General features: G+C 48.7%; 1 protein-coding gene across 8 annotated transcripts in view; it reads left to right on the top strand.

The window, feature by feature from the left end:
* tenm2a (teneurin transmembrane protein 2a) overlaps positions 1–22,630 on the top strand; it is a 199,878-nt gene that overhangs the window by 115,052 nt on the left and 62,196 nt on the right. For 3 of the 8 annotated variants that reach the window (XM_068583937.1, XM_068583926.1, XM_068583918.1), the window contains exon 2: positions 20,184–20,390. The exons of the other annotated variants lie outside the window; for them this stretch is intronic. In XM_068583937.1, coding sequence (XP_068440038.1) covers positions 20,184–20,390 — 207 coding nt within the window. The remainder of the gene's footprint in view (positions 1–20,183; positions 20,391–22,630) is intronic. 8 annotated transcript variants of the gene reach the window in all.

The following is a 22,630-nucleotide window of genomic DNA, read 5'->3' as shown; positions in this document are numbered from 1 at the left end:
TGCAACTGGGGGAACGACGATTTGTAGAAATGGGATGCAGGAAAAAGAAGAACAGACAGTTCTGGCCCTATAGGAGTCAATCTGTCCGCCTCTCTATTGTTGGTAGAAAGAGAAGAGAAGAGGGCTCGGCTTTAGCCGCTTCTCTCCAGTTTCTGTTCGGGATGTACCAGTTAATCCACTACCACAAGTGCCATCAAGCCCCTTCTGCCGCTCTCGCTAACACTCCTCCACACATGCACGCCTTTTGCTCCAACTCCCTTCTTCTTTTCTTTTTTTTTTTTTTACACACAACAATCCACGAGTTAAACCCCCCCCCCCCCTCTCCTGCCACTCCCTTTGTCTCCTCACATGCCGTCATATGCTCGAGTTTCTGAGTCAAGCTGGCAGGGGAGGGAAGTCGTCACAAAAAGCCGAAAACACATTCACAAACTACACATTTTTTTCTGCCCAAAGAAACTTTTGGAAAGGCATTTGTTAAATGGATCATCAGCAAATGAGGCGCTGCCTGTTAAATGAAGAATCGAATAATGTGCAGTTAACGATAAACAGAACCTCATCATCAGCCCGGTCTAATGATAGTCTAATTGAATTTTTTCATGGCAAAGAATTAGAACGATCATTTTGACAGTGCGAGCCACGGGCTATGATGCAGCTCTGCATCCTCGGTAAAAATAGCGAGTCATTTCCTGGATGTTTTCTTCTTCTTTCCTTTTGTTTCCCGCCATCTTAATAGTCCGGATTTGTTGTTTCAAGAGCCACTGCAACCCACATAGCTGCGTCCGACACGCCGTGCAGCATTGTGATATCCTCTCCGTCTCCGCTGCAGCGAACGCGTACGAAGACCTTTTTTGGACAACGTGCCTCCTTAGCGCCGTCGCAAGCCGTAGCCGTGCAGCGGAGATCCGCCGCCGCGAACGCCTCCAGACGTCACCCGGCCGAGGCTGCCTCTGTCCCGGGGGGCCGGACGCGCCGGATGGGGGTTGTGGAGCAGCGAGATAGATGGAAGCCGGGGGGGCCTCGGGGCTCAAAGAGGAGCCCTGTGACATTGAGGGGCACAAGTGGCCGCAGAGTTGACGAGATGAGTAGTGATGTGCCCTCGCCGCTGCTGTCAGTCACGTCACCTCATTAGAGCCAGAGACAGAAGGGAGAGCGGGGCGTTCGGGGGGAAGATGGCGAGAGAGGGATTCTTTCTGCGGTGGTATTTATGTTTGCGAGGAAAGCACTTTTTTTTTTTTATTTGCAGTGTTGCAGTCATGGGGAGGCTCCACAGCTGAAAGGGAACCCGCTTCAAAAGATTGTTAAATTTGCACGCTGTGTGTTTTCTTTATGTGTTTTTTTTATTTTTTTTTATGCGCACTAGCATAGCAATGAGGTGTTGCTGCAGAGGCAGTGGATGTAGAGGACGGTGGGTAGGTGGTTGGCGGGGCAGGGAGCGATGGAGGGGAGGGGAGGAGGTGGGGGGGCATGTGGAGGCATGAAATATTAACCCCTGGCTAAACAGCCGAGCTTAGCCGTCTGTGAAATCCCAGTGTGGACAATGCTAATGCGTGCATTCACAGGGGAGACCATCGGGCCTTGTTGCATCGCCGACTGGGAAGTGTGCATTAAGAAGCTCTCTCATGTATTCATACGGCCATAATAGGATCTATAAGACAAAAAAAAAATCCCAACAGTCATTTCAGTAACGCAGATGGAACAATGCTGCAGAATTCAGAGACACGTGCATGCGCGCACACACACACACACACACACACACACACACGCACACACATAGACGCAACATCCTTTGCCTCTGAAGCTAAATAGTTGATTGATGGTCTAAGCTGTGAAGAAATGCTCTCCTTTATGTCTCTAAAGGTTTGTAATTGCTGCAGTGAAAGGATGCTCACTCGCCTGGAATATTGATCCTAATGGGATTACTACCCTCCACCAGAGAGAGGGTGATGTAGAGAAAGAGATGGAGGGAGGATGAGAGAGATGATGAGGGTGGGAGGGGAGGGCCGCACAGAGCGAAAGAAAGAGAGGTGAGCAAATAGATAGGTGGGGGGGGGGGGGTGATTTAGCTTATTCTTGTATTTTATTGACAATATTTTTGCTTGTTTTTTTTTTTTAAAAACTTCCATACGGGACCGATAAAGCATCACTCTGGAAACCAGAGGAGGAGAAAACACAGGGGATATAAATAAATAGGAGGTGGTGGTGGGTGGGGTTGGGGGGGGTGGAGGGGGGGGGGGGGTAGTTGGACTTATTCTCGAGGGACAGCTTGTGGAGGGGCGACGCAGCCTCCTTCCTCCCGGTCCTCCGGGACGGCCGTGGCGGATGATGCTGCTGTTGTTGTCGCCGCTCTCGCGTCCCCGCAGCTGCAAACAAAAGCGGGTTCAAGCAGACTGCGGAGGAGATAAGGTGCAGGATTGTTTTCAAAGAGGGGTGTGTGTGTGTGTGTGTGTGTGAGGGAAGTGTGTGTGTGTGTGGGGGGGGGGGGGCTTATGTAACTGTTGAGCCGGCGGTGTTGCGCTCACAGAAACAGCCATATGCTCTCAGACTGTGATTCTGGGGAGGGGACCGCTCCCGACCGCGTTTTCGGCTTAACCCCGCCCTCCTCAACTCCCAAATTAAACAAGCGTGGAGGGCCGTCGGCGTGTCCGTCCATCGCGTCCTGTTTGACTGCAGTCACCCCAGATGGGAGGCAACGTGCGGCCAGGCTGTCCTCTGCGGCTAATTGAAACATCGGAGTCACGGAATCTGTGTGTGTGTGTGTCTGTGTGACAGTATAGGAGTGTGTGTGTGTGTGTGTGTGTGTGTGTGTCAATCTGTTTCAGCCGGACCATAATGTTGGTCATCTGCCTGTGTTGTGACAAACTCCATGCTCCTTCCATGCCGCTGAGCGCGAGCACTTAGAAAAAAGTCACCTTTATGAATAATTATCAGAAAGCCATTATGTCGGTTTTTTTTTTTTTTTTGCCTCTTGATGTCCCGCCGCGGGAGCGTGTCTTTTTTTCTTCTTCTTCTTCTTCTTTCTTTCACGGAGGAATGCGTGTGACTCATTGTTTGGCTGGCTTTGAAAGTTTGTTGTTTTTTCCCCCCAGCGGGGGGTCTCTGGGAGAAATGACTTTGCGAAGAGTTCGAAAAGGGAAGAAAGAGGTAAGGATTATCCAGGAGACGACGTGGCGGTGGAGGGGGGGGGGGGCGGTGGAGGGACCGACAACAAGCTCAGCAACAAACTGCCGGCAAGACAATAATAATCAGCCGCTAAAGAGACTAAAAGGACCGAAAACATTGCCTAACCCACAAACGGTCCAACTACACACACTCACACTGATGTCTCTCCACCTGCCTGTGGGGTGATTGAAAAAAATGAGTCTCCAATACCTTCAAAGGCTTGTAATGCAGCCAGCAATTTCATTTTGACAGACACACTTCTAAAGGTAGTTTTTTTTTTTTTTTTCGGCTTCTTTTTCAGCAGCACAAAGGAAACGCATTGTGTGTGTGTGTGTGTGTGTGCGCGCGCGTGTGTATGTGTGTGTGGACTCAGTAGTGATCAGACTCCCACGGTGCCGTCTCAGCCTTTAAGAACTGCAGGAGACTTGTAGAGGACAAAAAGCAGCATGAAAGGAGAGAGAAAAAAGGAAGAAGGACAGGGAGGGCAGCGCCGGGTTCACTTTCCAACCGTGTGTTTGCATTACTTTGTGAAACTACACTTTTTTTTTTTTTTTTGACAAGAGAGGTCTTTGCGGGACGATTATCAGAGCGCCGACACAAATCCTGCTGATTTCCAAAAAAAAAGAAAGAAAAAAAGCACGACTCAATATGATAAGCAAACAGAGTTTGAATTAGCGCAGGTTAGGGGCCCGGGCTTTAAATAGACGCATACCGTTGTTTACACGAATCGGCATCAATCAAACTCAGCCGTCAGATGAGCGGTTTATTAACTGCGTGTCAGCTCGCTCTTCCTGTTTAGGGAACATTTAAATCACTGCTGACATGGCCAGATGTCCTCTTAGTCCACACAAACACACGCAGATGTTGGTGATGAACGCTCAGACGTTCGTGTGCGGCAACAGAAAAAAAAAAAAGAAGAAGATCATTTGTCATCCTGATGGCTGTAACTGTGCAGATGGTTTCATATACATACAAAAACATGCACGCACGCCATTCGAGGCATCGCCTCCTGCAGGTGGTCGGCCCTCGCGGCGGTATGTCGTACCCGATGATGATCGCCCGTGACGTGGGCATGCCACGAGGACCCCCCCCCCCCCCCACCCCTCCCTCTCCTCCGGGCTCCCATCGCGGTCCCGTTTTGGCACGACCATCACTGGCTTTGACCTCGGAGGCTCCGGCGCCGCTGAAGGCGGGAAGTGTCTCGTTGGATCGAGCGGAGCGACGGCGTCTGCAGCGATGGAAGCGGACGGCTCGCGCGGGAACAACCACGCGAGGGCGAGCGCAAAGTAGCCTCCTCGGCTGAGCTCATCCTCCTCGTCCTCCTCTTCCTCGCGCCACAGGTGCAGAGCACTGGCTCGGAGCTCGTACCCGACCCAAACAGGTTTTTTGGGTGTCAACCAGGTGTCCATGTTGCAAAAGCCCGAAACACCGACTGTGCGCGAGCCGGCCCGAACTGGATGAAGCATTTTTCGCAGCGAAAGAGCCAAATATATATTCCCCTCTGGGACCACAACTGAGGGGAGAGACGAGTAAATATTGGTCATCATGTTGCCAGAAACATGACTCTGAATAAATGCTAATGTCGCTCCATGCCTGCTGGACGTGTGAATGGGCCATGGCTCGCTGACACACTGGCCAGAGCGACCCTCATAAGGCCATAATACGTCAAATACGTCAAATAAATCAAATAACGTGACGTTCAGCTGTTTTATCGAGTTCTGCGTCCAAAGACACGATGTCGCTGCTGCTTTTAAAATGACTGGTCGTGAATGGAAACATGTCTGGCTGTGTTGAAGTTGTTGTTTTTTTTATCATCCAAATGTCTTAAGTTCATTTAAATACTCGACATGACAAGCAACCTCCTCGTGCAAAAGAGAGAGGGAGAGTTTTCTCTTTCCTTCCCCGAGAGAACGCTCACATGATTCATTTTTATCCTGGTCACGCGGGTCATTTTCGGGAAAGGCACCGGCAAACAACTCATTTTGGCCGTTCACGCACCAGCACTTGTTGTTGTCCAGTCATGACATGAGCAGAGGAGGAAAGTCAAAAAGTCAAAGTCAATTCCTCCGCGTCCGTAATCCTGCAGCTGTGTTGTCGCTGTCTGGCGCGTGGAGTTTTTGTTTTTCCCTGGAAAGTTTTCCCCAAAGTGAGCCCTCCTGGGTGGCTGGAGAACACGGGGGAGGGGGAGGTCCAAAAACGTAGATTATCCATGAGTGATGATATCTGGAGGAGAACAGAGGAGATTATCCCTCTCCAGATTTATGGTGTCTGAAGAAGAGCCCCGGTTCTAACTTGGTGATTATGGCTGCAGGGCTCAGCAGGTTGTACACACAAGTGTTTGTGTGTGTGTGTGTGTGTGTGTGTGTGTGTGCTCACGTTCATATTTCTCAGGGCGCGGTACCCTGAGAGTGATGTGCCTCGTGTGTAATAAAGAAGCGTTATAATGAGATGCCTAACTTTCCCTCTTTGAATTATATTTTACATTAAAAATGTAAATTAAAAAAAGAGCCCCCACCTTTGCCAAAGCCCGGACCCCTCTCTCCTCATCACCATGTCCAAAACAATTTTCTGCATGGCTCCCTTGCGGTAGTGGAATAGTGTGTGTGTTTGTGTGTGTGTGTGCGTGTGTGTGTGCGTATGTGTGTGTGTGTGTGTGTGTGTGTGTGTGTCCGTCCGTCCTCGTCCGGACCCTAACTGATTGTGATTGCATTTCCATCGGATTTTCTCCCAGCGAGAAAGAGAGCAGAGCCCAGACGGAGAAATGGGATCAGAGGGGAGAAACTCATCTCCCCTTTCCCAGACACAGTCTCTTCCCGAGTGTGTGGTCATCTAGACCCACACACTCACACACACACACACACACACACACACACAGACACACACGCTGTGAATGGTGTCCCCTATTACTCGGGGTATTAGCATCACTAATGAGGTGTGAGAGAAGGACAGAGATGGAGCAAGTGCACGACGAAAAAAGAGGTGGATCGGGAGAAACGGAGGAGGAGGAGGCGCAACTCTTCATCTCATCGCAGGGGTGATCGGTTAGAAAAGGTTGTGCCTGGAGGGAGGATGTCTAAAAACATCTGCACAGATGCGTGCGTGTGTGTGTGTGTGTCATGTACATTATCACACGTATGTAAAAGGCTATAAAGGATACCCTGCATCGCTAACAACGGCTTTAAGTGATGCCTTCACCCTTTCTCCTTGTGTGTGCGCGTGTGTGTGTGTGTGTGTGTGTGTGTGTGTGTGTGTGTGTGTGTGTGTGTGTGCGTAGGATCAGACGTTTCAGAAGTGCTCTGACACCTGTTCTTATAACTCAACATTGACAAGTGTATTGTTCCAAGTGCTGCCTACACTGTAATTCCACGTACAGTCTGTAACGCACAAGTGATGAAACATCCTACAGCCTGTATGTTTGTGTGTGTGTGTGTGTGTGAGTGTGTGTGTGTGTGTGTTTTACTCCAGATAGCATCTTCGCTCCAGATAAACCTATTGTTCTTGCCTCTAACCGCCATTATCCCGTTGTAGGGACAAACAGTTTCACAGCTTCAGTACAAAAACCCGGCGACTCTCTTTTTCCGTCTCCTCGCTCTTCTGCCTCCATCCATCCACTTTTCCTTTTTTTCTCTTTTGGATTTCATCCTTTATTCATCTTTCTTTTTTATCCTCCTCCTCCCCATCTGGCGCTCCTCTAACTTTTTTTTTTTTTTGTTCTCCCCGCACCTCATTTGCGCAATCACTCTTGTCTTTCTTTCTTTCTCTCCCTCTCTCTCTCTCTTCCTCCCACCCTGCCTCCTCTCTTCCTGCCCTCTTTCCCTTTCGTCTGTCATAGCTGGATGCGGCGCAGTCATTCGCTGCCACGGTCTGTAGCTAGGAGCCCTCTCGCTGAGATAGATGCCTGCCTATGAAAGACATTTGTTTCCTTTACTGTCACTGTGCAATAATCAGCCACTCTAACGTAATCAACATATTGCCCTTGCGGTAAATACAGCTGAGCGAGTGGGTCCCGCGCACGTTTGTGTGAGCTTGTGTGTGTCGATGGAATTAGGAGTTGGGAGGGCGGTGGGGTGTGTGGATGGTGGGGGCGAGGGAAAGTTTATTTGGTGTGTATCGTGTACCTGCAGTTGAATGCGGATGTGCGTTTTCCTTTTCTTTCTTTCTTTTTTTTAATATTTGGCAGCGCTCTCAAAATGCAGGTTCTGGTGCATGTGCGTGCCATGTGACAGAGAGAGAGATGATTCCTGGTGAAAAAGCAGTTTGTTAGCGAATTAGAGTTAATTAGCCAACTTTCAGTTCCCAATGCTGTAATTGGGCCCATTTCTCTCTGTTTCCTCCAGCTGGCGTCTCTCATGCACTGCGGAGAAAGGGAGGAGAGGGAGGGGAGGGAGAGAGAGATGGAGGAGATGGAGGAGATAGAGGGGGGGGGGGGGGGGTGCACTGGGTGCATTACATGTCTTTAGGGTCTGTGAAGTGCTGGCGAACCCGCCCCCCTGGGGGGTAAGAACCACTCGCGCTGGGGATTGAGACACTGGGAAGTATTAACTGAGAGATAATGACGAAAGGAAGGGCTGGTGGGAATGAAAATGCAAAAGAACGTGGGCGAGATGAGGGGCGGGGAGGAAGTGGATGAGGGGTAAGGGCGGGAGGGAAGGGGGGGGTAAAGTGACATAAATGTTGAAGGATGAGTAAGGGAGGCGGCGAAATCATGAGCTATTAGAAAAAGGAGGGAGCGGGATACACCGAGGGGCAGCAGCGGGGTTTTCGGGGGCGAGGGGAGTTGGAGGTGGAGAAGAAGAGCGGCTGTGTTTCACTGCAGAACTTTCTCATATATTTTGCTGTACTCTTTTTTTCTAATATTGTCCTGCCCCTCCACCCCCTCGGAACCGGCCCAATAATAAACCCAGAAGTGCCGTGAAGACAGCGTCGAATAGAGAATGACACCGCGGGGTGTGGTTGAGGAATAACGCGACATATAAAAGAAGGGGAAAAAAGCGGCGAGGGTTGGCAGAACGGGAGAGAGAGAGAGAGAGAGAGAGAGAGGGAGAGAGAGAGAGAGGCAAGGGGGAGTGCTGAGGAGGAAGACTGAGTGATGAAAGAGAGGAACAGGGCCTCTCTTGGTGCCGCGGAGTGATGATCAGTAGAGTCTAATGAAGGTGCAGATGCCCATAGGAGTCCCGAGCTCTCTCACGGACCACTGGGAATGGCAATTAATGAACTGAAGGAAGACACATACACACACACACACACATACAATGGCAAATACACACTCAGACAATTTGCATCAAACCTACCAAAGCCCCATTGTCTAAATTCAAACAGTGTACGTCCATACTACCCTCGCCATCAGATTACACAATGTAAATGGCGAGCGGAGAGCGGCGGCGTGCCCCATTATTCCATAGCAGCACCAGCAGAATAGCACACAAGCTCAAGCGATTGCCTCTATTGTGCATGTAACCACCCAGAACTCTCAGCGACGCGGCCCTCATTCTTTCTCCGGGATTCGCTGCACAAAGAAGCCCTTTTTTTTTCATCCGCTGCTACACGCTCTGTATTTCATGCATAAGCCCGACGATTGTAACCGGCACAACTGACTCCTGTCATCTTATTGATATATGAGTTTTATTATTGTTATTTTTTTTACTCCAGCCGACGTATCGGCATCAGCAGAGACACGCGACATGGAGTCGGAGTGGGACGGGAGGCTCCGGTGGACGAGTCCCCTGCACTGCGGATTAGCTGTGTAGCGCGTGTGTGTGTGTGTGTGTGTGTGTGTGTGTGTGTGTGTGTGTGAGTGTGTGTGTGTGTTGAACATCTAGTTTTAGAGCGGGTTCAATGAGGGACGGCACAGTTATGTAAAGATGAAAGGATAAACTGCTGAGACAGGAGAGTGCGGAGAAATGGACAGAGTAAGAGATAAAGGAGAGTGTACGAGTAGGTGTGTGTGTGTGTCTGTGTGTGTGTGTGTGTGTTTGCTTAGTAAATGTTACAAGCCAAATACGGCCGGTCCGGCCACTTCTCAGATAAAAGCGCCTGCGTCTCTCGACCACTGAGAGCGGCGCTCCGACAGCAGAGCCGACACGCGAGGGTGGAGGACGGGATGGGTGGATGACGTCAGCGTGGTCCCTGGTATTTACACTGCAGGGGGCGGAGGGGGGGGGGGCTCCTCTGCCTCACATCAACCCTTGTAGTCGAAGAAGAAAGACTGGCAAAAAAGAAAACCCTTTTTTTTTCCCCCGTCCTCTTCTTTATCCATGGAAATTACCTTGACCTTTGCATGTGTCACCTGAAAGGCTTCTTTCTCTCTGCTCATCTTTCATCCTGCTCTGTGCTGCGCTTCTACTTGCTGCCCATTGAAACGTTTCTTCTTTTTTTCCCCCCCCCCCATCTCTGCTCGAGACACTAGATGAACGCACTTTCTTCCACAGCGCACGCCCCTACCATTTGCAAGATTTGGAAACCCAGAGATTTCCGCTGTATAATTCCACAGCTGGAAGAAAAAAAAAAAGGAGATTGACTCCAATTACTTACTTTTACCAAGGACGTGCGATTTATTAAACACCCCCCCCCCCCTCAAAAAAAAAGGACGATATAAAGCCATCTGTGAATTTTGAAAAGCACACACGCGCACGGACGCGCTGATAGTTCAGTGCCAGACAGCAGAGGTGCTATCAGTTGTAGTTAAGGAGGAGGGGTCTTAGTTACCTCTAGGTTAATGATCCTCATTAATATGCGCTAATATACCCCAGGTCATGCAGTAATTAAAAATCTCATTCGACGCTCTCAGCTTAAACTGACTGACTTGGCGTCGTCCTACAAAGATTAGCATTTATTATTTGTCTCGGAGGCCCCGCGCCGCGTAGCGAGGGGGTGAGGCTAATAGCCCGGCGTTGAGCGTTCGACTGGGCCGTCTGCCTCCTCCAGTGCCGAGTCAAGTCTTTCGCATGTGCTCGGCTGAGCACAACTGTTTATGAGCCGAATAGGTTTTCGCAGGTTGCGCCTTGGAGAGTTGCATCACGTTTGCGAGAGAGTGTTTGTGCGAGGTCGGGCACACAAACAAGCGCTCCCACACACACACACACACTTACCGTAGATGCAATACCGCATGTGAAGTCCATCATCATGGGGACTTCCGTATTCCTCCGAGTCAGCTGATGCAAGCTGTGCTAATTGTAAGGCGACATGATGACGAGCGTGTGATGCCGCAGAAGGAGTGGGTGGGTGGGTGTAGGTTGTCGTGTACGTGCGGTGTGTTGATGCAGGTTTTTTTTCGCGCGCATCAAAACACAAAGTGCATCTGACAACCGTTCTGCTGAAGTGGGCCACAGAGGTCTCTGACTCAACCTATAACACACACACACATATGGACACACACACACAAACACACACACGTGTCCATTCAGCCATCCATAACCAATGCAGCAGCTACTTCAAAGAGCGCAGACATGCAACCGCTTCTCTCCACCCTGACGGAGGTGCTCGGCCCGATTTGTGTCGCATCCGTGAAGGTGCGCAGTGTGGAAGTTTGCGCCGCACATTTTGTTCACATTTTGTTCACATTTTGTTCACATTTTGTTCAGTTTGAGCTCGCAATCTGCAAGCGATTAACATTTGAATCAGGCAGCAGCTAATAATGCAATCAGCGCTCGGGACAGCCTCCTAACTAACGCGGCGAGGAGCTCGAACAGCGGGATTTGCCACGGATCCCAAAAAATGTTCAATTTTTTGGAATATCCAAAATGTCAATTACATTAACTAAGCCTACAATTAAACTCTCGCCGTGAAAATAAATTGGCCGTCTATTATGATCAAATTGTAATAATTACCTATAACTAGAAAGGTTTGTACAAGTAAAGCAGTTGAAGTAATTAAACCGGCTTCTGAAAGGAACAGATTTGATTTTTGATTGCATGAAAAAAGAACATCACGCCCCCGTGAAGCGCACGCCTCGACAAAAGAGAGCTCATCTTTGAAAAGGTCATAGTTGCTGTGACGCGCCCGTGCGCTCCTGGCCGAGAGTTTTGACCGACACCATCTTGGTTTTTGGCAACTAGAAGTCCCATAAAAGGGCGGAGCCAAGTACAACCGCATATTGTCTATCGGTCCGCGCTGTACGACCTTTGGAGTCGACCAAAATGATTACAAATAATTTGTATTAACTAATTGTGAAAGGGTCAAAGTTGTAAGATGAAAACACAGACCACTCGCCATGTTAGCAACCTGTCAATCACAAGATAAACATCCCCTGCTTTATGGTCTATTTGACTCTAAATATGACCATCATTTACTAAATGAACATCAAGCTGTGTGGAAGAAGACTTGAGACCAGAACTCATATCTACAACATTTACTGAGGTCAAGGGTCATATTTCTCATAGACTTCTATCCGACTTCTTTTTGAGAGGATTCGCACTTCCCCTTTGGCCTGGAGGTTGCCGCCTGCCGAACACAACCTCACTGCATCCCCCCCCAAACACAGTTTGATAAACTCTTCTTTGGTTTTGCCACAGATAGTTTTTGTTGAAAAGGCGAGGATCGTCACTGTAAACAGCGTCTTCGTAAAAGCCCGGCGCACTCAACCAGTGTCGTATCTCCTCCTGTCGTGTTTCTTATTCGAGCGCTTCCCCTCGCGCGCATGTCCACAAAAGCAAGAGGCCCACGAGTTGTGACAGCGCGACTGCAGCGTGTCTCTTTGATGAAGAGCGCGCACACATCTCCAAGACGTGGAGTGCGTCCGAAACCCGAGAAGCAGAAGGCTGAGTAAATTTGGCCCAGAGTGTTTTGACTCCTGTCTGTTCAGAGAGAGAGAGAGAGAGAGAGAGAGAGAGAGAGAGAGGGAGAGAGAGATAATACAATGTGGCTGTGTACTGTGTTTTTCGGCTCTCCATCCTTTTTCCTCAGCTGTTGCTATAAATAGAGCCTGCAGAACATCAAAGAGAGGAGAGGTTTCTCTCAGCAACAGGCTGCAGTACACTCATTATCCACTGGCTCTGAACACACACAGTGTGTGTGTGCGTGTGTGTGTGTGTGTGTGTGTGTGTGTGTGTGTGCCTGTGTGTGTATTTGCTAATCGTCAAAGGAGACGCTGCTGACTCAGCCTCACAAGCTCACGGTCACACACACACACACACACACACACACGTATTCCACATAATGTAACATCACAACCAGAAGAAGAAAAAAAAGATTGAAATCAAGTTTATTCATGAGATTACAATACGACGCGCTGTCTGTGACTGCACAAGGTCGCAAACCGGCAGATCCGTGCGACGAACAAATCCTCATCGCTTACAGAAGCATCTCATCTTCCTCCCAGGGCTCGTCCTCCATCTTTTTCTCTCTTTCAAATCTCCCCCCCCCCCCCTCCATCCCCTTTTTCTTTTTCTTTCCTTTATATTTTTGTCTTTTTTTTTGTTGTTTTTCAGACGTTTTCCTTTTTGCCTTTTTCAACCAGAAACCAGATTGTCATAGCAACTGCTGCAATTACCGGTCGGTTCAGCGGGGCCCTGCGACGTTTGAATAGGTACCCGTGTGCAGGCATGTGCGCAAGATGTTTGTTCCTGTGTGGCGCGCTTGTGCGTTTCTGCACATGTTTCTTTATGCCTCTTTTCTTCAGAACATTTGCATTGAATTCTCGAAGACTGACGTTCTTTTTATACAAAATACTGGGTGGTTCTGTGGGTTTTTTTTTTTTTTTTTTTTGCACGAGTCTCACAAAACGTCACAAAAAGCAAATACGGCGTCGTGTTCTTCGCGAGGGAAACGCAGCACAAAACAGGCGACTGTGGGCAGTTAGCTGCAACTTTTTCCGAGGTGAAATTTCGGGTGTTGCGGATTAGGTGTCGACGTTTAATTTAAGCTTCGCTGGCTCACATTCAAGTGCTAATTAATGAAGCTCAGATTGTTTTCCCAACCGTAACTCACCTTTTTAAATTACAAGCAGGGGTAAAAAAAAAATAATAAAACAACAAAAAAAACGCGGCACGCGTTGTGCGCGACGTTATCTGTCGTTCGCAATTTGTGTCTCGCGTCGCTAAACTTTCTCGGCGAGTGGCTCGGCTTCGAGCTCTTCACCCCGCCTCCTCCTCCTCCTCCTCCTCCTCCTCCTCAAAAAAAGCTTCCTCCCGCCGAGGTATCAAACAAAGACATTGATACGTTATCAAACTCCGAGGGTTTTGTTCGCGTCTTCTCTAAGTGCCGAGAGCCGAAGCGCCGTCTCCAATCCTCAGAGAGCTCGTCCGTGTTTCGCTCTCAAGAGGAGAAAATATGGAAGCGGCCTCGCTGGTATCATTAAATCTCCTCCCGACTATGTGAAACACTTGAATTTGATGTGAAAAATTGCTTTGGCCCGGCCCTTACATTTATTAAGAGATTTGTTCATCGTGGTGGTGCAGTCGCTGTCATTGTATTTTCTTATTGAATAACAAATTTAGAGATAATTGGGTTGCGTTCTCTTTTTTATTTTATTTTAAAGCTCCGGCATGTAATCTGTGACAAGAAATGACTTCATTTCATCTGGTTCCTGTTGCTCTGTGTTTGAATCTTATACCTCTTTGTGATTACTTTGGTACTGATTAATATGTTTATTGCGTCTCCCGCACTCAGTTTTTTTGAAATGACACGTTTGTCTACTGCCGTCAAATTCCCTCTCAAACCGGCATCGGGCAGTTTGCCGAGCATACGCGCTGCGACATCGTGCGCAACGCTCGCACAAACACACACACACACACACATGCAGCCGCACAGATGTTCAAAGGTAACGGGAGGCCGAGGCGACGGGTGTCTGTCGCTCTGCACCTGAGGTTAAGGGTCTGTTCCTGTGTGGTTTCACGGCCGCATGCTCGGACATGTGAGCGCGCGGTTCTGATCGAGTGTCTCTGCGAGTCTGTGTGTGTGTGTGTGTGTGTGTGTGTGTGTGTGTGTGTGTGTGTGTGTGTGTATGCATTTAAGTGGGAGGAGGAGGCTATTTATTTTGATTGTTTTCAATGAGGGTCCAATGCGTCGAATCCATAACAATACCATCAATCCACAGCAACAGCAGCAACATGGATGTAATTTATATGGTAATGCGGCCTCCTCGGTTGCCCCAAGTTACGCAGTGGACATCTCCGACAATGGACAGCACGGGTGTGCCGCAGCATCCTAATGCTATGTATTGCACACACACACTAACACACACTTGTACTTTCCAGCAACGCCGAGGCATGTTTCAATTAGCTGATGCACATTGGCGCGTCTTATCGTGCGTCCGGTTCAAAAGGTCGAGTGCATGCGCGCACAGACTCGGCGCGCGTCGCCGCTCATCTTCTCAAAAATTCGAAAAGGAAAACAGAAACAGAAACAACTGCCACTTGAGACAGGGGATCGCTCGGAGACGACGTGTTCCCGTGTTTATGGCAACGCGGCGTCCGCTGGCGTGCCGTGTGCGATCGCTCGGAGGAGTTGCGAGTTTTTATTCCGGCACCGTGCGGGCAGAGAGAAGGTCGTGAAGAAGCGAGGCATCATGGGAAACCTTTCGCTCCTGAATGGCCTCGCTGGTGGGGTTTAGCTGACGGTTGAAAAGATGGAAGAAGCCGAGGTCCTTTGAGTAAGTGCAGTGTTTTTTTTCTCCTTTTCAAAGAATTCAGTGTGTTGAGTATTTCATGGGAATGTTTGATGGAGTCATTCATCTGAGGAGTCACTATCAGAATTTAAAGAAAAACCACTGCGTCACGAACGTTTCCACCAAATGTTGGGCGACGGTAATATCAAATAAAGTCGGTCGTGCAAACAATGGGGCCTTTTTTCTTGCGCGGGACGCAGGACGTTTAGCTGGAAATCATTTCAAAAAACGGATCTGCCGCAGCGCAAATGATGAGCCGTCGTTATCGTCCCGCAATGAATGAAAAAAAAAAAACGGAAATCGAGAAACGCTGTAATTCAGACCCAAACAATGTGACGCTGCGAGTGCGAGGCACCCAGTCGGAAGCCATGTGTGTGTGTGTGTGTGTGTGTGTGTGTGTGTGTGCCTGAGCTCGAGGCCAGAGAAAAACCCAGACACTTATACGTTCCACATCAAAGAAGGAGCCGGCGATACAATCGTCTCTTCAGGCTGCGAAAGCTCAACTTTACTCTTTAAATCACGTCCGTTGAATCATCTCCTCATCTCCCGCTTTACTAGCGTTATTTTTCTCGCTCTTTTTTCGCGCCGGCCCCCATTACAAAAAGGAATGAAGCGAGGAATGAAGCGAGGGAGGGCGGGAGGGAAGGTTGTGGCGGAGGCGGGTGACGGATCCTGGATGGGCGGCGACATCCATTTGTTGCTCTCACACACACACACACACACAGACACACACGCACACACACGGGCACAGGCGGCAACAGGTGCACGTCTCGCCACAGACGGGGCAAGATGGGAAATATCAGAAAGGAATGAATGAGAGGAAAGAGGAGGCGAGGATTTGGGGGGAAAAAAAATACAAAGGGGAGAGTGGGATGTGTGGAGGGGGGAGGAGGGAGGGAGCAGGAAGAGAGATGAGATGGAGGAGACAGACTGCACTGTATAGATAAATAGAGAAAAGGGCCCATTGTGTCAGCAGCTGTCATCACTAAATAGCCCTCAGATCACTGTCAGACACTATCACACACACACACACACACGCACACACACACTCATAAACGCGCATACTTGCACACACACGCGCACTGACTGACAGCTCCCCCTCAGTCCAACATCTGTGCTGACAGCAGCCATGGTAATGAGTCTCTGCATGTGCCAGCATGGGTGTGTCGTTTCTCTTTTCCTCCCTCTTGCCCGCGCAACGCTCGTTCAATCATTCCGCGTCTCCCTTATCTTGTTGTGCCCTCCCTCCGTCCCTCCGTCCCTCCATCCCCTGCCTCCCCCTCTCCTCTTCCTTATTTTCACCTTGTTGGAAGAGGCGACCGGCGGTTAAATGAGAACAACATCGACTGTAAAGTTGTTTGGTGGATCAGAGTGTTGTTTTATCCGTTGAGGGGTTTTTTGTTTTTTTTTCCGTGCCGCTCTCCAGGTGTGCCGTATTTCACATAGAAGGTGTGGAGGAGGAAGAGAGGGAGAGAGAGAGAGATGGAAGGAGGGAGAGATGAAGAGATGATGAATGGCTCTCGTTAGAGGGGTAATTTGTCTCTCCTTGTCTGACTGGGCTCCAGCTGTCGCTCCATCCCTCGCTCCACTCCACTCCGCTCTCCTCGGCCTACCACTCCTCACCTCAGCCAGATGGGCGGATGGATGGACGGAGCGAGGGAGGGAGGGAGGGAGGGAGGGATGGGGGGGAGGGGGGGAACGTAGAGGCAAGGACGAGGGAAAAGGGAAGAGGAGAGAAGTCATTGAGCAGTCAACAAGAGGAATTGAGTCCGACGCGTGACGCCGTGACTCAGGGAAGAATGGTGGAGGGAGAAACAATAGAGAGATGTACAGTAACAAAGAGCTCACACTGAGATGACTCACAGCCAGTCAAGGCCCGCCACTCTCACAACCGACTATCAACGATGGCGTTTCTTTTCCGACGCTGCGATGGATGAAACCATCAAGGGACTCCGCTAATGCCTTTGAATGCAGCGCCGCCGTCTCGGTATTTTGTACAAAACCCCGCGATGCACTTACTTTTCACACCAATCAACACTTGCGAGAGGAAACGCAGATTCCAAGGAGCGAGAGACGGGCGATGGGGGAGATGGATCGAGGGATGTGTGCAGATGGCCGGGGAGGAGGCGGGCGCGGGCGGGCGAAGGCGGGCGGAGGCGGGCGGAGGCGGGCGGAGGGCCCGGACGCCGAGGCCAACCGGCAGGAGAAGGAAACGCGAGCTCGTCGCTAAGTCTTTGTTCTAATAACACAAAGCAATTTCCACTGACCTTTCTGGAAATGTAGCGGGCAGAAATGACGGCGTTAAGGATGCCCCACAGCGTAATTGCTAAGGAGATTAAAGTTCCCTTAATTGCTTTTGGCCAACTAGTGCAATTTTTTTTTTTTTTTTTTTTTTGCTTCCTTTTTTTGTAATTAAAGTGATTTAAAATATTAATAACCGCGCCGGCATACGCGTAACCTTAGAGCGCACGCACACGTAGTTGCGTGCAATAAAAAAAAAACATTTAACCGCAATAAAACAATATTTAAGGCGCGCAGACAGACAGACACACACACACACACACACACACACACACACACATGGACATTGTTCATTGCTTGTTGTCACCAATAGCCTCATTACTTGAAATATGCAACAAGCTCAATTCTCCACCGGTCATCAATTGACGTGAGTGATCGATTCATTCGGGTCAATCGCTTTTTTTCCCTTTTTTTTCCCCCTCTTCATCATTTTAGTCCCCGTCCTCGTCCTCCACTGCTCGGTCCCTTCTCTTTGCCTCCTCCACTCCTAATTACCCTCCTCTATTGCTTCCTTCCCCCCGTTTTCTTTCTTCTTTATGGCCAATAACTTCTGTCAGCTCCATAGCTTCTCGTCCGTCCCGTTTCATACATTTCTCCGTGACCTCTCCATCCCTCTCCATCCGTCTCCATCCGTCTCCATCCGTCTCCATCCGTCCCTCCCCGCCTCTCCTCCTCTTTCCCCTCCTGTCGGCCACAGTGTTTGCTTTGCCATTGTTTATCCATTTTTCTCTGTTTGCGCTGATGAGATTGACTGGACACACACTCACACACACACACACACACACACATACCTAAACAGAAGACAGGGCCGGCGTCTCTCTGGGGTGTAGTTAACGTGGGGCTGCGGATCGATCCGAGCTCTGGTTTCAATGACGCAAAGCTATAAGCTGGAGCAGTTTGGACGGCAGGACAGAGACATCACTCTGCCTCCATTTTCTATTAAACGTGTCTCTGTGAAGCCGCGATGGCACCTGGACTCAAAGCGTGCGCTTCCTTAAGATTAATGCGCTTTATTTTGTGGCAGTGTAGATATATATGCGAGCGAGCCAACTCCCTCCAACCACTGGTTTTTGCTTCTTTTTTTTAAATCGTCTCTGCCCAGGTACGATTTCCCTGATCCAAGCAATATTGCACCGTTGGCGAAAGAAGAAGAAAAAAAGCTCCCCATCTATCATGGCCTTTACACATTTTGATTTCCATCAATACTCTGTGACGGGAAGGTGAATGCTGTCAAATTACAATCACACCACATCTGTGTTCTGCAGAACTGTCAGTAAGAGAAGAAGAAGAAGAAGAAGAAGAAGAAGAAAAAGAAGAAGAAGAAGAAGAAGAAGAAGAAGAAGAAGAAGAAGAAAAAAATAGTATAATGATGAATGTTCAGCCATCTCGGCTTTTCTTTCTTTCTCTCCCTCCTGTTCCCGCCTGTTTTTGTTCTGCGGGAAAGAAAAGAAAAAAGAAGTGCGATGAAAGAAGAAACCGACTCGCTTAAAGAAAAGAAAAAAAACGTCTTCATTTTCCCCCCGTGAAGTTTTCGCCGGCGATCGAAAGAATGGAGGGAGTTTATCAGACTGGGGACGAGCTCGCCTATTTTTGTTCCGCGAAGAAAAGAAAAGAAAGAAAAAGTTTATTTGTCAAGCTGTTTGAAAAGAAAAAGAAAAAAAAACATGCCCGAGGTTTTAGTTTTCAATGTGAAATAAGGAGAAAATAAGCGATTATCAGCGCGCCGAAGCGTCTTCGGTCGACTCTCTAATTAGCAGTTGTAATAACTCGGGTCCTTCGCTGGACTCGGTGGCCTCATTCTTGCCATATTGTTGATTGATTGAGCTGCAAATATGGCAGACATAATTATTCTATATTTTGAGCCGTCTCTAAATAGAATTTATTAGATTTGTCTTTGTCCTTGATTTCCAAACCTTTGGAGAGTCGACTGAATTGTCTCCATCCTCCTTCCTCTCTCTGGTGTACGGGACAGCCTGATTGTGTCCACGCGTCCCATGGCTCACACTATTTAAAGACTTGGCTGTTAACTTTCTTTTGTCTCCCCCGTGTAGACGACACACACAAAAAAAAAAAATCATAATCCTGACGCTTTTTTTTTTTTTTTTCCAAATTTGGAGGACGAAATTGCAAATGAAAAGTTGAGTTCACGAGCCAACTTGCCTGACTCGGTATACTCGAGTGTAGCTTCGGCGGCTGTCGTTAGCGAGGAAGGATATCGGTCTCGTGCTCGTGTACCGCACGACTTTAGAAATCAGTATATTCAGAAAATCGTCTCCTAATTGGCGCTTGTGGCTACATTAACCGCAAAAGTTTCATTTGTGCAGCGGTAGGATGGATGCAGAAGGATGTCTCGGGCCTGCAAACAATTTGTTCTTTGCATGGATGAAAAGATGTTTTAAATACATTGACTGTCCCTGTGTTGATTCAGTTGAAGTCATTTGCATGAAATGAGTGAAAATTGAGCTCAAGTGAGCATAACTTTCTGAGCTCAAGTGTCACTTATTAATGTGTCTCATGGCCGGTTTGCGTGAGTCTGCGTCTCCACATTGAGCCTCTGTGTGTGTGTGTGTGTGTGTGTGTGTGTGTGTGTGTGTGTGTATGCTTCACATTGCTATATGACCAGGGTTCTGTTCCAGGAAGCACGTCTACCTCTGAGTCAACTGGACCAATGAGATCTGATAACATCAATCAGGGTTGCACATTTTGAAATGTTTAATCCAACCAAATCAAATTAAAAAAAAAGAATATTTTCTCATTTTGAATATAGTTTTTGTATCATTTTGTTTTTGCAGCATCAGTCAGTTTATAGTCACGGCACTAGAAACAATGTCCCAGTTTCCCTGGATGTTCTGCAAATCACGCTGTCGCCTGTTTTCACAAGAAAAACAAAGACGACGGTTCCAATGAAAAGTGTCGACATTGAAAAAAAAAAGTCCGCTCCCTTCAAGGACCCGTTCAGGGAGTCTGGCTTTTTGGAAAAAGATCCAGATGACTCAGTAGACCGGCCTCGGAGCAGACTTCCTGTTTCACTGTCAGTCATTGCCATCTGTTTTGTCTAACGCCCTCCCCTCCCTCCCTCCTCCTCCCCCCCCCCCCTTCTTTCTCTCCCTCCATCCTCCAGGTCGCCCACTCCCTCCGACCTCTTCCTCCTCCCTGCTCCCTCCGTCCCTCCCGTCCTCCTCGTCCGCCCCCCACCACCCCTCCCCCGGCCCGTCCCCACCGATCAGGGAATGCCAGGTGCCCCTGCTGGAGAAAAACTCCACCCACTCTCACCTGGAGCCCCACCCGGAGGACTCGTACTTGCTCCGGGCCCAGACCTCCTCCGCGGGTAAGAGAGCTCACCATTCAACCCCGACCTCTCATCCCCCCCATTCAATTTATTCATGTGACATCACCTGGCTCGCTGCGTTACTTTGTGTCCATCGCTTGATCCCATTTAGTCATTGCGCAATCCTTTTATTTCAATGTCACATCTTGTTCTTTTGGCTATTTGGGTTTTGCTTCTTTTCTTCTTTGAGGCTGGGAATCAAACCAGAGGAGATGTATGCAACTGGTATTTACATTGTGAGGCCTCATAAAATATGCAGTTCAATATTTAAGATAGATATTGATTGTAACCACGGTCAATTATGGAAGTCACGGTTTTATTACAGTGGAAAGAACTCCTTTGATGGACCGTGCACGGGTGAATCTCAAATCTATTCCTGTGTTTTTGAACGGTTAAAGATTACCCGGCGCATGTTGACGACTGCCTGTCAAAGAGCCGCGTTAATTAACCGACGTTTACGCCGAGAAGATCATCCGTTTTGTTTTTTTTTGTTTTTTTTTTGAAGGAGCACAATCAAGAAGCGGCAAACACAAAAACACACTCTCCGTTCCGCAAACTCGACTTCGTAGGTGGTCCGCGTAACAAAAAAGCGCATTTTTCCCGCCGACAACCGGTAATTTTTTAATGGATTACAAATTTAAATGTAACCCTCGCACCTTTCGTCAACTGCCGCCAGAAAAACAATGACGCAAGGGAAGGCAACCCCTGCACTCCGCCGAGCGCATATCGCTTGCCAGTGAGTAGGTGTGTGTTTGTACTTATTCTCCCTTCTGACATTAATAATGCGCCGGGAAGTGAAAGGTAAGGGGATGATGAATTTTAAGTGCCGGCAGGAGGATCAGTGTGGCGAAGGCAAACTAGTTAGTTTCCCTGGCTGTAAGCCTCCTCTTTCATCATCGGCTGTGCTTACATCACACGCGCGCACACATCTGCGGTGATGAGTTTGTTCATCAGCATACACATTTATTCTTAACAATTACGCTGTTGGGCCAACTCCATCCCTCTCTTCCCCCTGCCTCTCCATCCCTCTGTGCATCTGCACTTGTAATCAGCAGATATATTTAGCAGAGGCCTGATGGGAGGGAAGGGAAGGGTGGGCAGAGAAGTCCTAATGTGATTTTTGGTGGAATACAATCTATTGTTAATGGCGTTAGGCTCTCCTTTGATCCAGTATAAATCTTCATTAGGGAAGGCCCGGGTCCCAGGTTCAAGAGCAACGTGATTAGGAGGCTTTTAAAATGACGTTACATCAGCCTTCTAATTGGTTTACTGTTTGCTGGGGCAACATCAATCATTAGCCCAGTAACCGCACAGCAAATAAATTCACTCTGCCACTGACACCCTAATGGCAGACACTGGCAAAGAGGGAGAGCCAGCTCCCTCTTTCTCTCACTCTTGTTCACATACACCCACACTTTCTGTTCTGGGGCTCCTTTTTAGTCTCTGCTGAGCATGTACACATAGAGACGGGCGAGCAAGAGCGGGAAAGAGAACGGGGTGGGGGGGGGGGGAGGAAAGAAAACAACGACCGAGAAGCGAGAAAAAAAGGGTGGCGCAAAGAGGCAAGTGGGAGCAGAGATCGGAGAAAGCCAAACTTTGACTTTTGAAGTTGTTTAATGAGACATCTTGCATGGAGGAAAAAAAAAAAAAAAACGCCAAAAAGGAGACCGAAAATAACATCTGAGGGCACAAGTGAGAATGCATGGAGAAAAGTGACTGAAAGGGAAACAGAAACCAAGAGACACGGGGAAACAAAGAGGGAGAAGAAGAACAAAAAAAAAGAAAAAAAAAAGGGTAAGCGGATGAGAGCTTAGAGGGTGAACGAGAGACATTTGGATGGAAAGAGCAACAACATTCAGATGATGAAAATGCAAATTGCAACGTTTCCCAGCCAGGACCGCTGATCTAATGGGTGCGGAGAGAGTCCTTGGCTTTGGGCGACCATTAAAATCGACCTTAATGAGTTTAGAGTGGCAGTCTGGCACTGCATAAACACACCCTGGCATGTAGGAAGTCACAGGAACGGCTGCGAGGAAATAAAACACCTATAACCAGCCGACTGTTTATGCATGCGCTTGTGCGAGCGTACACCTGTCCGTGCGTGTGTATATGTGTGTGTGTGTGTTTGCTAATCGTCAAAGGAGACACTGTGTGTGTGTGTGTTTGTGTTTCTGTGTGGGTCATGTAGAGAGTGGACGCTGGGCAGGAAATGAGCCTTACCAGGCCAGGCAGAAACTGAC

This window comes from Clinocottus analis, unplaced genomic scaffold (assembly GCF_023055335.1).
Source record: "Clinocottus analis isolate CAN_PGR_092001 unplaced genomic scaffold, fCliAna1.0.p SCAF_10, whole genome shotgun sequence".
NCBI lineage: Eukaryota > Metazoa > Chordata > Actinopteri > Perciformes > Cottidae > Clinocottus > Clinocottus analis.
Note: the sequence above shows the minus strand (reverse complement) of the source record. Positions and strands in the feature narration are given on the sequence as shown.